Source organism: Salmo salar, chromosome 06 (genome assembly GCF_965601325.2).
Source record: "Salmo salar chromosome 06, fSalSal1, whole genome shotgun sequence".
Taxonomy (NCBI): domain Eukaryota; kingdom Metazoa; phylum Chordata; class Actinopteri; order Salmoniformes; family Salmonidae; genus Salmo; species Salmo salar.
In genome coordinates, this window is record NC_138296.1 from 61,612,394 (window position 1) to 61,625,338 (window position 12,945).

Consider the following 12,945-nt stretch of genomic DNA (forward strand, 5'->3'; position numbering starts at 1 on the left):
GTTCTGTCGTGTATATTTGGAAAGGGGTTTGAATCGAGACCCATACTTTGACACTACTTTTTCTCTGCTTTCTGCTCACCCTCAGTGAGATGTAATGGGAGAATTGCATGTGTTACAACTTTTATATCATTTTTTCACCCGTTTTTTTTCTGGGTAGAAATCTTACTGATCAGAAAACGTATGCGATGCATGTACACGCAATATGTGAATATACTTTTCTCGGTAGCTTTTATCCGCTTAAAATGTAATACCATTCCTATGATTATTATGTAAATCATTTCTTTGTCAAAGGTCTTGAATTACCCTAAGTTAGCCGTAACATAGTGCAGCAAGCCTACTGGAAATATTATATGTATGACTGTGTTTAGCTTTTAATAGCAAAGAGCAGGGACTTAGAGTATAACATTGTTCTGTATTTGTTTGTTGAAGCGTAAAAACCCGGCGGAACATCCACTTCATTATGCTAAGTCTCTCTCTCTCTCTTCCTCTCTCTCTCTCTGGGCCAGGCTGGCGACACACCGCTGCATGTTGCAGCAGCGCTGAATCATAAGAAAACGGTGCGGCTTCTGCTAGAGGCTGGAACAGAGAGCAGCATCCTCAACAACGTGAGTGGAGTGCCCCAGGCCCCCGGACCAGGCTCTGTTCTACACTCTTAGAGAAAAAAAAAGGGTTCTTCAGCTGTCCCCATAGGATAACCCTTTTTGGTTCCCAGGTAGAACCTTCTGTGGAAAGGGTTTTACATGGAACCCAAAAGGGTTCTACCTAGAACCAAAAAGGGTTCTTCAAAGGGTTCTTCGATGAGGACAGCCAAACAACTATTTTAGGTTTTAGATAGCACCTTTTTTCTAAGAGTGTACTATACTATACTATACTATACTATACTATACTATACTATACTATACTATACTATACTATACTATACTATGTTCACTATGCTCTGGAGCAGTCATGCACTTCTAAAGGCCGTCTTAATCATGACTAATGTCACCGCACATTCTGTTTGGTGAATAACCTGCTCTGGAGCCACGGCTATGGTTTTTTACTCAGTCACAGTAAAGCCATGCGGACTTTGATGAGTAACAACAGTATGTTGTTCAAGAAATGTAATTTTGACATACTGACAACTGAAATAGCTACTTGGAAATATCTATTTATATTTACCCTTAACTTCGTTGCCTGACGACTCAAACTGAATTCATCCGCTGTTCTACGTTCGCTACATACTTCAGTCTGAGACAGACGTCGTTGGAGTCGTTTGTGGTGACGTCAAAACGAGGGCTGTTGTACGAAACAAAGTCATCGGCGATCGGCTAATCTTTAACCAATCAGAGTATCAAAGCCAATGACACTTTTTCAAAACGCAGCTTTACCCACTTGTATTCTAGCTCTGGCCCAACACAGTTTCTGAGACCAATCAGAATGGTTAGAATGTGTTTGATTTCTAGAAAACGTCAGGGAGGTACTCAGTTCCAGACTCATTGCGGAGAAGAAACTAACGTCTGTTTGGCCGGAGCAAGGAGTTTGGCTAGCCAGGCAATGAACATAGTGCAATAGCCAGTTGAATCATGTATCTCTAACTAGGCGTTGTGGCCCTGGTTGACTGGCCTCATGTCTCTGTGTGTGAGCAGGCAGGCCAGACTGCACTGGACCAGGCCAGAGACCACAACAACCCAGACATAGCTCTGCTTCTGACCAAAGCACCTCAGGTGAGTACAGGTTTACCCAGTCTGTCCAGCAGGGGCACCCAGGCAGTGTTATTATTTTACTTTTACACCTCACATACCAACCTTATCTATATATAGAAAAAATGTATGCCGCAGACTGTGTTTGGACTTGAATTACAATACTTCAGGTGTTTGACTGGCGTTTTTATCTGTCTGAAATTCTCATATCTCAATAACGCCTACCTGACATCATTCCTGTGGGTTGGCAGTAAAGGTGTTTCTGCGTCAAGTGCAAGTATGGGCAGAGTCCATGGGAAACTGCTATAGATCTAGATAGGCACTGGCACTTGGAAGTGATAGGGAAATGGAGAGGCTAAACTAGTTAGCATTATTTGTGCTATTTTAGCTGTACCTATATCCCTACTTAATCAAGAAACCTTCACCTAATTGAAGAATTTGCATTTGCTCCACGTAAAGAGCTGGACAGGCTGAAGTAAACAAAAAACAGGACCTTCAACCAATCAATGGCCGTCAGTACACGTAAAGCCTCAGTGAATAATAAGACTGGCCCTTAGTTCTCACACTGCTCTCCCTGCGTGTATTCAGGTCCAGAGCTTCACCCGAGGCAGGATTGTGAGGAAGAGGAGGGACAAGCTGAAGGCTGAGCGCCGAGCACAGTCTGTCCCCAGGGATGAGATGCTCCCCAGGAAGGTACAGTTATAGTGCAGCTGACCATCTCACTCGTACCGTGTGCGCCAGCATATTATAACACAGATGCGGAGATGTTTGATTGTTGTTGTTCCTCACAGGACAGCGCATCTGCTGCCGACGACACCCACAGCAGCGACCTCGTCGCCCTCAAACACGAGGTGGTCGAGGCGAGCGCCAGCAAGAGCACAAACAGGAAGGTCAAAGAGAAGGTCAGCTATTACCTTAACCTTCTAAACAACCCGCACACGTTTACCCAGGTGAGATATGTTATCAATATTAAACAGATGGAATATGTAATGCGGTGTGATGTCGTTGCAGCCCTCGCTCTCCGACCCCCTCCGCCGGAAAGGGAACAAACACGGAAAGAAGAGGGGGGGCCAACTGCGTGGCTCCTCCCCCCAGGCCCCGCCTCACAACTACAAGGCCTATCAGCTGTACACTCTGTACCGCGGCAAGGATGGCAAAATCATGCAGGTAGATAGAAAAAGTGCTTTTGTTTTACATTTTTCACGTGATGCTATGATTTCATTATGCTTTCGCTTCACATTTAAAGTGCGTTGCTTTGAAAGCGCTGTGAAAGGAGCTACTGTCAGAGATTTTCTGTCATGTTGAAACCTTGTAACGGTAGTAGAAAACACATATTTCAGTCGGAGCAAGGCCCTGCGACAGACTAACATCCTGTCCAGGAGGTGTACTTGTACATCTAGCTGCCTCATGCTACAGAAACATGATAGGCTCCTGTCCTATGGGCCATTCTGGCTCGGACAAGACTTACATACTTAGTAATTAATACAATTTCAGCCTGAGTTTGTGTCTGCTATCAAGTGGATCAGTGCCCGTGGTTTGTTTCTGTGTCCCAGGCGCCTATCAATGGCTGCCGCTGTGAGCCTTTGATCATCAAGCTGGAGAACCAGCTGGAGGCCACCAAGGAGGAGATGAAGACGGAGATCCACACGGTGCAGGACCTGATGAACAACAAGATGGGACAGTTGGACCGCAAGAACAAACATCAGGTACATAATAGACCAGGGTGCTGTTCATTAGGGCGTTTTCAACTTTTTGCAACGTAAACGGAAAATTGTAGCTTTCGACCTACATCCCACAAGCCTCTGAAGTCACAGCAGTGGATGTGGGGCAGGCATGCATTCATCATTTGCAGATTTTGCCTATTAATGAAATGAAGTGTAATGTTACTAAAGTCAAAAGCAGCTGTGAGCTTTTGTTTCACAACCGGCGTCTTGCATTAATCACGACAGCTTTATCAGGCTCGGGCATTTAACTATGTGGTTTGTGATTGTGTGGTTCTAGATCCGTGCCCTAGATAAGATGACAGTAGAGAGAGTTTCAGCGGAGAGGTCAGAGTGCCAACACAGGATCGACCAGAGGGCCACGCAGGAGAGACAGGAGAGGGAGAAGAGACAGGTAATACTAACAGCAGGGTCAACTCACTCAACACCGCAAGGGAGGCGGGTCTCAGATGGACTAAACACTCGTTCCTATACCTTCACGTGCCGTCATTAAACTTTTTAATTCAAGGTTGTCGTTAAAATATTACAACAATGCTTTAAAGTGACTGCCCAGTGTTTCCAGATTTCTATGAAATATGACTTATAATGACTTATATGAGTGAAATAGTTTTTCTTCCCAAATTGTTTTAATTAGCTATGTTAAAAAGCATATTTTTATGTTGGAATGGTGTGTGCGTACCCCAACAACAGAATGTTGTAGGCGTATACCGGTCGTCAAAAATATTCACCCAAGTAGACAGCTGATTGGCCAGCTCATCCTCCTCTAGACCAGGGTTTCCCAAACTTTGTCCTGGCCCTCTCTGGCAACAGCTCTGTTGGACATACCTGCAGTCAGAATGCCAATTGCATGCTGTGGCATCTGTGGCATTGTGTTGTGTCACATTTTAGTGGCTTTTATTTTCCCTATCACAATGTACACCTGTGTAATGATCATGCTGTTTAATCAGCTTCTTGATATGCCACACCTGTCAGGTGGATGGATTATTTTAGCAAAGGAGAAATGCTCACTAACAGGGAAGTAAACACATTTGTGCAATACATTTGAGAGAAATAAGCTTTTTGTGCGTATGGAAGATTTCTGTGATCTTTTATTTCAGCTCATGAAACATGGGACCAACACTATAAACTTTGCATTTATATTTTTGTTCAGTGCGGAAAGTATTCAGACCCCTTGACTTTTTCCACATTTTGTTAGGTTACAGCCTTATTCTAAAAATGATTAAATAGTTTTTTCCCCCTCATCAATCTACACACCATACCCTATAATGACAAAGCAAAAACAGGTTTTTAGAATTTTTTGGCAATTTCTAAAATAACAAATATGGAAGAATCACATTTACATAAGTATTCAGACCCTTTACTCAGTACTTTGTTGAAGCACCTTTGGCAGCGATTACAGCCTTGAGTGTTCTTAGGTATGACGCTACAAGCTTGGCACACCTGTATTTGGGGAGTTTCTCCCATTCTGCTCTGCAGATCCTCTCAAGCTCTGTCAGGTTGGATGGGAAGCGTTGCTGCACAGCTATTTTCAGGTCTCTCCAGACATGTTTGATCGTGTTCAAGTCCGGGCCACTCAAGGACATTCAGAGACTTGTCCCAAAGCCACTCCTGCATTGTCTTGCCTGTGTGCTTAGTGTCGTTGTCCTGTTGGAAAGTGAACTGTTGCCCCAGTCTGAGGTCCTGAGGTCCACACAGGAGCAGGTTTTCATAAATTATCTTTCTGTACTTTGCTCCGTTCATCTTTGCCTCGATCCTGACTAGTCTCCCAGTCCCGGCCACTGAAACATTCCCACAGCATGATACTGCCACCACCATGCTTCACCCTAGGGATGGTGCCAGGTTTCCTCCAGACGTGACGCTTGGCATTCAGGCCAAAGAGTTTAATCTTGGTTTCATCAGACCAGATCATCTTTTTTCTCATGATCTGAGAGTCTTTAGGTGCCTTTTGGCAAACTCCAAGTGGACTGTCATGTGCCTTTTACTGAGGAGTGGCTTCCATCTGGCCACTCTACCATAAAGGCCTGATTGGTGGAGTGCTGCAGAGATGGTTGTCCTTCTGGAAGGTTCTCCCATCTCCACAGAGGAACTCTAGAGCTCTGTCAGAGTGACCATCAGGTTCTTGGTCACCTCCCTGACCAAGGCCCTTCTCCCCCGATTGCTCAGTTTGGCCAGGCATCCAGCTCTAGGAAGAGTCTTGGGGGTTCCAAACTTCTTCCATTTAAGAATGATGGAGGCCATTGTGTTCTTGGGGACCTTCAATGCTGCAGAAATGTTTTGGTACCTTGACACAATTCTGTCTCGGAGCTCTAAGGACAATTCCTTCGACCTCATGGCTTGGTGTTTGCTCTGACATGTATTGTCAACTGTAGGACCTTATATAAACAGGTGTGTGCCTTTCCAAATCATGTCCAATCAATTGAATTGACCACAGGTGGACTCCAATCAAGTTGTAGAAAGGTCTCAAGGATGATCAATGGAAAGAGGATGCACCTGAACTCAATTTTAAGTCTCATAGCAAAGAGTTTGAATACTTATATAAATAAGGTATTTCTGTTTTCGCTTTGTCATTATGGGTTATTGTGTGTAGATTGCTGAGTATTTTCTTTTATTTCATTCATTTTAGATTAAGGCTGTAACGTAACAAAATGTGGAAAAAGTCAAGGGGTCTGAATACTTTCCGAAGGCACTGTATATACCCTGCTGTATCTCTGTCACGAAACCTTTTCTTGTCTTGGCCTGCCCTTCAAGCAGGCATCAGTGGTGAACGAGCTGAAAAACTGGTGCTTGGCCAAGCTCCAGAACATTGAGGTGCGTTTCACCGGAGACCCCCGCAACGCCAAGCTGCGTCAGTCCTCGTCCATGGCTGAAGGCCTGTGTGAGATGGACCCTGGGGGCCTCACTGTGCTGCCTGCAGGGGGGCCTGGGTGCAGCGTCGAGTGTCTGGCCCCCCACACCACTGACCTCACCGAGGGAGACCCCAACACGGCCGCCACAGAGGACCCCTCAGCCAATCACAACTTTGGGGTTCAGGTGGACAGCTCTCCAGGTACGGTTCAAAGAGAACTCAGTGAAATAGCCAGCGCTCCGAATTACTACTCTTATGCACATGCACGAACGCACACACACAATGGAGAGGGAACTCATTTCACACAGATACAGGCTTATGTAAGCGTTACGTAATCTAAGTATATTATTCTTAGGTCATACCCTTTTTTTTGTTGAAGTAAATAACAGAGAATGTGGCCCAAATAGAACATTTTCACAGAAATGCTCAAAATATAAAGTTGCCTTTGGCAGGTTAATTAATTTATCATCCTAATCTATCACACTGCATTTGAAGATGGCAATCTCACTGGAACTAATTTGAATAATCATAAATGATTTATTGTGTGCCGTGCTCTGAGGTTGACTTTTTAATTCTAATTCACTTAATAATTGTCTCTCGGAAATCTCCCAGATGGTGGTAAACATCACAAGCGAGAAAAGATCTCCTCCCCAACTCCCGCTAAGTCCCTGTCCCCATCTCCCCAAGTGGTGCGGCCCAAGGAACGCTCGCTGTGTTGTACTGACCCCCGCAGGCCATACCAGGGACTGCAGGACATGGCACTGCTGGATTTGGCGCCGAGCATCGGCGGCAACAACCAGCGGGCCAGCAGCCTGTCCCCAGCCACCGAGCGCCGCTGCAGCAGCAGGCAGGACAAGGACTGCGACAGGGAGAGGGATAAAGACAGGGAGCGGGGCAGGGACAAGGGCAAGCACCACAAGAGGCACTCCCAGGGCAGAAGAACTAAGACCAAGGGGGACAAGGGGGCCTCGGTGGGGCAGGCCGAGGGGACTCAGACTCTGGGGGTGTTTGGGGAGAGAGCCGTGGAGAGAGGCGTGGGGGAGGGCTTTGAAAAGGAGAGGGAGAACACGCACGCCCTGGAGGTGACACAGTACTTCTTCGAGGCGGTGTCGACCCAGATGGAGCACTGGTATGAAAGGAAGATCCAGGAGGCCAGGTGGCAGGCGGACCAGCGTGCTCAGGCAGACAGAGCTTCCCTGGTGGAGAGGATCACCTACCTGGAGGACGAGCTACGCATGCTCAGGACTAACAGGCACGACGACAGCTAACACAGGGACGCCACTGCAGAGTATAGAGCTATACCTTCAGAACAGCAACAAAACATCATCTGAGCTCATTACAGATGGCACCCTGGATCAACTGGACCCACTGACCAACAAAAATTGTCATTGACTCAATTTAGCAGATTTAATACTTTTGGTAAATAATGTCATGCAACAGTAGAAAATCATCTGTATAGTAACTTATTTTAAAGACATGTTATGGCATGCCAGACTATTCAGTATAATGTGGTCTTGTTATTCATTTGTTTTGGGCAGCTCCTGTGTTTGTAAAACTGATAGTTATTTATAATGTATTATGTCATGGGGCCATCACGGAACTGGTACACACACACACCTGGGAACAATGTCACACTGTCATTAAGTCAACATGCCAATACTCCAGTGCTTTTTATCCTGTGATGAGAAAGCCTGTTACGTGAAGGATTCTGGAGGTTTGCTTGTGGAAAATGTGGGTCATTTTTTGTGACGTTCTTCATTTATATTCAAATGAGAGAGTAGAGAAAGACAAAACGCAGACAGCAGAAATAGTTGAGGTAACTAGGATGCTTAAAATATCAGTAGAATATGCTACTGCAAGCTTTTATACAGATATGTGACTTACAAGGGTAACAGAACTCAAGAGAACACAACCAAACTGGCAATGTCTTAACTAGTAAGAAAACTTTAGTATTCATAACCTTTACTCCAACCCACTACTGTATATTTCTTTAATGGTAAAAACCATAACATCCTACTGCTTGTCCTTAGCACTAAAATGAGGTACTGTTAAGAAGAACCATTTTGCATGATGGAAAGTCTGTTTTTGTCTTCTGAAATAGACCTGTGCAAACAGTATATAGTTAGTGCTGATGTGTGACATTTGTTCTGTTCAGGTGCGAGGTTGTGGTACATTGATGTCTTTGTTGATATGAACACACATTCTGTGTAGTAAAATAGATTATATCAAATGAATTTTGTAAAAAAAAAAAAAAAAAAATAGAGACAAACTACAAAATGTATTTTTGTTTTATGTCCAACATGTACATCACACATTTCACGAGGGTCATCTGGACACAAACAGCTTTACAATAGCCCAACATGAGAACGATGGTATTATGTCAGACATGATCGCAAATGGCATATCACACATGGCTCTCACAGCGTTCCTCACAAGTGATTTGAAAGCGTCACCACTGCTAGACATGTAGATGGCAACCATCTGATATGGTCCAAATCACATTATGAACGGCAACGAGCTGGTCGGGGCCAAATGCCAAGGTGCTTCCACAGTAAGTGGTGTACTTGTCCAAGTACTGATTCCTTTGGCTTTCACAGTCCATTTGAGGCAGCATAGAAAAGCTTCTGGCGTCCACGTCCAGGATAAATCGGTGGGTTACCTTAGCCCCAGACAGGTGACATTACTTCTTAACGTTAGCCAATGCAAGGGATGACTGTAGCTCATCATGATGCATGTTTGCCTGTGTGATCATCATTCGGATGGCGTCCTAGATATACGGAGACAACGAAGGTTAGAACAGGGATAGAACCCAGAATGACGTCATTTCAGACCTTATCTCACCTGATTCGTGCTATTTTTATTCCTCTTGAACTCATCTCTCGCCCAATCCCGCAGGTATTTTCGGTCTCCCTCGTCTGGCACTTGTCTGATGGTTCTCATCATGTTTCTGTAGAGACTCAACACTTTCTGCCTCTGTATAAACTAGAAATAGACCAGAGGAAGCAAAACAACCAAGCAAGCTAGCTAGCAAGTTACCTGGCTAATTTATCAACAATCATATTAGCAGAGCAATTTGCTAAAGGAGAAAACGTTAACAAAAAAAAAAAAAGGGCATAGTATTAGCTACTTAGTGAGGATATTACACTTAAGACCAAATTGTCAGATGAGCTAACTAGAGCTGCTGCTGAAATGCTAACGCTAGCTAGCTCATCATGCTGCCACGGCTATTTCTCAAGTGTGAATGAAAGAGAACACTATCTAGTTGGCAGTGGTACTCGAACCGCATGGTTTACAGGTCATGATACCGACAAATATGTATTTATTACCTGTTTTAATGTAAGTGCTGACGCGGGTAACCTTGAGCTAGCCATGATGTGAATTGTAGCAAACATGGTTGTAGAGGCAGCTCTAGCTGACCTGTTTTGGCAGTCAACATATAGAAATATAAATGTCGCCCTCTTGTGGGGCGGAGTATTATTGAAAATCGATTTCTTTAGGGACCATAAAATACTGTATGTGAATTGGCTACTACCAAATACAGTACATATTAGATAAAACAACGTGCTCAAAACACAGATTAAAAAGTTTATTATCATCATACAATGTATCATGTCATATGTGATTTATGGATGGTATGAAAAAAAAAACTTCCATGAATATCATATGTTTACTTATAGTTACAACTGTGTTCCATTTGTCCACAGCAATGACATTTCCTAATGGTGTCTTCGTGTCAGTGAATGAACCTTATCTACAGTAAGATGTAGTGGATATGTCTCTTAGACCAGAGAAATGCCATCGATTGGAGCGTTTATCAAAATTGTTATTAGCAGTTCTTGTGCTTAAAATTTTCCCAAAAACCTTGACCTTTAATGAGAGAGAGGGTTAAGATTTATATGAATAACACATTTGGGCAGAATGATAATTTCCATGTAAACAATGGATTCTTTTATAAGCACATGGGTGTTAAGTGAGATGCAATAAGATTTCTTCAAGGCACAATTTTTGGGATTACTTTAGAAATGGATCAAGACCATATCGGCATGCTTTTGTTTTGCCATGATATAACGAAAAAGGGGTGCTTTTCTTCTTTTTTTGTTCTTTACAAACAGTTGTCCAAAAACAACTTCATCACAACACTACTGTCAGCTCCATACATTATCGGTTGATGTGTTCACATGGAAGTAGAATGACTTGATGATGAGCATGTAACACTGAAAACATCCATACAACATGAAGGGGGTTATAGTACACAGGGGAACAGTATCTCTTCACTGGGGTTGTTTACGCGGAAGGGAATCACATTTTGTATCCTTTTCTAATCATTTGTTACAGACGTGCAAGTTAAAGCAATGCTTATTACATTACGAAAGAACTTCCAGGATCCCCCTGGCCTGAAGTCAAGGACTCAATGGCGGAAGTCGCTATCAAACTCTACAGTCTACTAAAATTACAGTAAAAAAAAAATGAGATAAAAAGGCACGTACACAGCGGCAAGTCCGTCTTTCTTTGCGAGTCCTATTTTGTTTTTGAGTCCGTGTGTTGTCGAGAGGCTAGCAGCAGAGTGGCGTTGTGCGGTTGGTTGCTGCCTTCTAAGATGGCTTCTACTGGTCGGTTGCCGTGACGAGTTCGAACCACTGCCTCAGTGCGTCACTTAGGGTTTCTGGCAAGGCGTTGACGTCCCGCAGGATCACGTAGAAAGGGAAGGGGAACTCCTCCATGTAGGAGCGGATCTCAGGCATCTCTCCTGGACCTTTGAAGATGGGCACCTTGATGTCCAGGATGGAATCCTGTCGAAAAATGACAAAGGAAACACCAAAGGGAATAGTTCTATATGAATATCATATCTTATAGTGATTTGATTATTCACATTAACAAATGTATCATGTAAATTAGATTTTGCATTACCATCCACAGTCCTTGATACATAACATGGATTCCATCTAAACCAACTTAAGTCCCTTACCCTGGAGTTTGGGTTGTCGAGCACCACGAAGATGACGAAGACGTTGGCGCTGCGAGCCGCCTGCACAGCTGCCGTCACCCTCTCCTTCCCCTCCAGGAAGAGCCCTCTGCCGTCCGACACAATGAGCAGCAGCTGGGCTGTCTCTGTGTGGGGGGGGGGGGGGGGGGGGAAGAGGGAGGGAGGGAGACAAGGAGGGGAGGGAGAGTGGGACGAGAGCGAAAGAGGGAGTGAGAGAGGAGGCGGTCAGTTTACACTTGCACCACAATGGCCCTGGGTGTCTGCTTACAGGTTCAAGTCCTCTGGGCTGCAGAGGGAGAGCAGTGAAGGCTCAGATACCAGCTCTGCACTGTGATCTTCACCACGGCTCCATAGAGGACATGTTAGCCTCACCAGGGGCACTGTAGCAGGAACAATATCCTGCCTTTGAATAACAGTCATTGTGATCTACTCTCCCACTGTTTCCCTCAGGGCTTGTTTGTTGGACATCAAATACACCCAGGGCACGGACCCCATAGGCTCAGAGTACGATGCAATCAGCAGGCGTTGATTATTATGTAAACTCATTACCGTAAGGTATAGTGGGCTCTAAACCCACTTGAATACATTAGCAAATGAAGAACGGACTTGGGGAGGCCGTTCTCTAGTATGGTAATCATACTGAACAGTCTTATTGCATTGATCAAGTGAAAGGAGATGCTGCACCACCGCAATACATTACCTGTGTTCATGGATCCAGGGCTGTGCTGCTTAGCTGCTACAAACATGTTGGCTGAGGTCTCCAGGAACTAAAGGACATGAGCACAATGTGGCGGTCAGTCTCAAACAGGAGTACCTCACTAAATAGATGTCATCTAATACCACAGACGGTAAACAAATGGGCCCGGAAGGCGTTCAATTCATGAAAGCAAAGATATCAAGCACAACAACAAACAAAAAAAATAGCGGGACCCCACCTGGGCTATCCTGGTCTTTTTCTGCTGGAACTGACAGAGCCTCAGTATCCTGGCGCCAGACTGGTCGTTAAACTGTTGTTGGAACGGATGGAGCAGCTGCACCGTCTCACCGAAGCTGAGGTGACAACCAAAACATTTCACAAATGGAACAGCACTGTCTGGGGAAGAGCAACACCTGGACACCAATATTCATTCATCTACAGAGGGCCGCTCCTCTCACCTGCACACGGACACCTGCCCGACCTCCAGGAGAGTGAGAGCGTTGACAATAACAGACAGGGATTCAAAGGCCAGCTGTGACACACGGGAGACAGAGGTGAGACATTAATGAGGCATTGTCTGTTCCCCAAATGGCATTCTATTCCCGATATAGGGCACTCCTTTTGAACAGACACCTATGAGGCCCTGGTCAAAAGTAGTGCACTATGAAGGGAATAGTGTGCCATTTGGGATTCATACATTGTTCCTGCAGCAAACTGACTAAGGCAGCTAGACTCGGAGTGGCTGGTCGGGGGGCCAAAAAGAGATAGTATTTGAAAATGATAATTTCATACCTTCATTACATTGAGACACAATCAGGTCTCTTTTATTTGTGGGAATACTTGATCAACAGATGTCCTAAATTAAACACATTTGTAGCTTAATTCCTGGTGATTTGATTCTTTTATTTTGCTAAAAACTTTGGGGGGCCAAATAAAATCCCTTGCGGGTCGGTTTTGGCCCACGGGCCGCCTGTATCCCCGCTCTAAGGTTATTGTATTATTGTATCCACTCATCC

General features: G+C 44.6%; 3 protein-coding genes across 9 annotated transcripts in view; 1 reads left to right on the forward strand and 2 right to left on the reverse strand.

The window, feature by feature from the left end:
- The window catches only part of LOC106607715 (ankyrin repeat domain-containing protein 6), a 61,470-nt gene extending 53,721 nt beyond the window's left edge, over positions 1–7,749 (forward strand). For 5 of the 7 annotated variants that reach the window (XM_014204967.3, XM_014204966.3, XM_014204969.3 and 2 more), the window contains 9 exons: positions 507–605; positions 1,629–1,706; positions 2,271–2,375; positions 2,474–2,584; positions 2,694–2,849; positions 3,236–3,388; positions 3,684–3,797; positions 6,152–6,449; positions 6,861–7,749. In XM_014204967.3, the coding sequence (XP_014060442.2) occupies positions 507–605; positions 1,629–1,706; positions 2,271–2,375; positions 2,474–2,584; positions 2,694–2,849; positions 3,236–3,388; positions 3,684–3,797; positions 6,152–6,449; positions 6,861–7,516 (1,770 nt within the window). In that variant the 3' untranslated portion in view covers positions 7,517–7,749. The remainder of the gene's footprint in view (positions 1–506; positions 606–1,628; positions 1,707–2,270; positions 2,376–2,473; positions 2,585–2,693; positions 2,850–3,235; positions 3,389–3,683; positions 3,798–6,151; positions 6,450–6,860) is intronic. The other 2 variants (XM_014204970.3, XM_014204964.3) reach the window with 1 other exon arrangement.
- Positions 7,750–8,526: 777 nt separating this feature from the next.
- lyrm2 (LYR motif containing 2) lies at positions 8,527–9,658 on the reverse strand. The gene is given in 3 exon segments (NM_001140696.1): positions 8,527–9,015; positions 9,090–9,230; positions 9,575–9,658. Coding segments are annotated over 3 exon segments (294 nt in total). The 5' UTR covers positions 9,641–9,658; the 3' UTR covers positions 8,527–8,928.
- A 155-nt stretch (positions 9,659–9,813) lies between these two features.
- Positions 9,814–12,945, reverse strand: part of LOC106607713 (midasin) — a 48,111-nt gene continuing 44,979 nt past the window's right edge. Inside the window, 5 exon segments of the mRNA XM_014204960.3 lie at positions 9,814–11,038; positions 11,215–11,357; positions 11,933–11,999; positions 12,168–12,282; positions 12,388–12,461. Of these exon segments, the coding sequence (XP_014060435.3) occupies positions 10,853–11,038; positions 11,215–11,357; positions 11,933–11,999; positions 12,168–12,282; positions 12,388–12,461 (585 nt within the window). The 3' untranslated portion in view covers positions 9,814–10,852.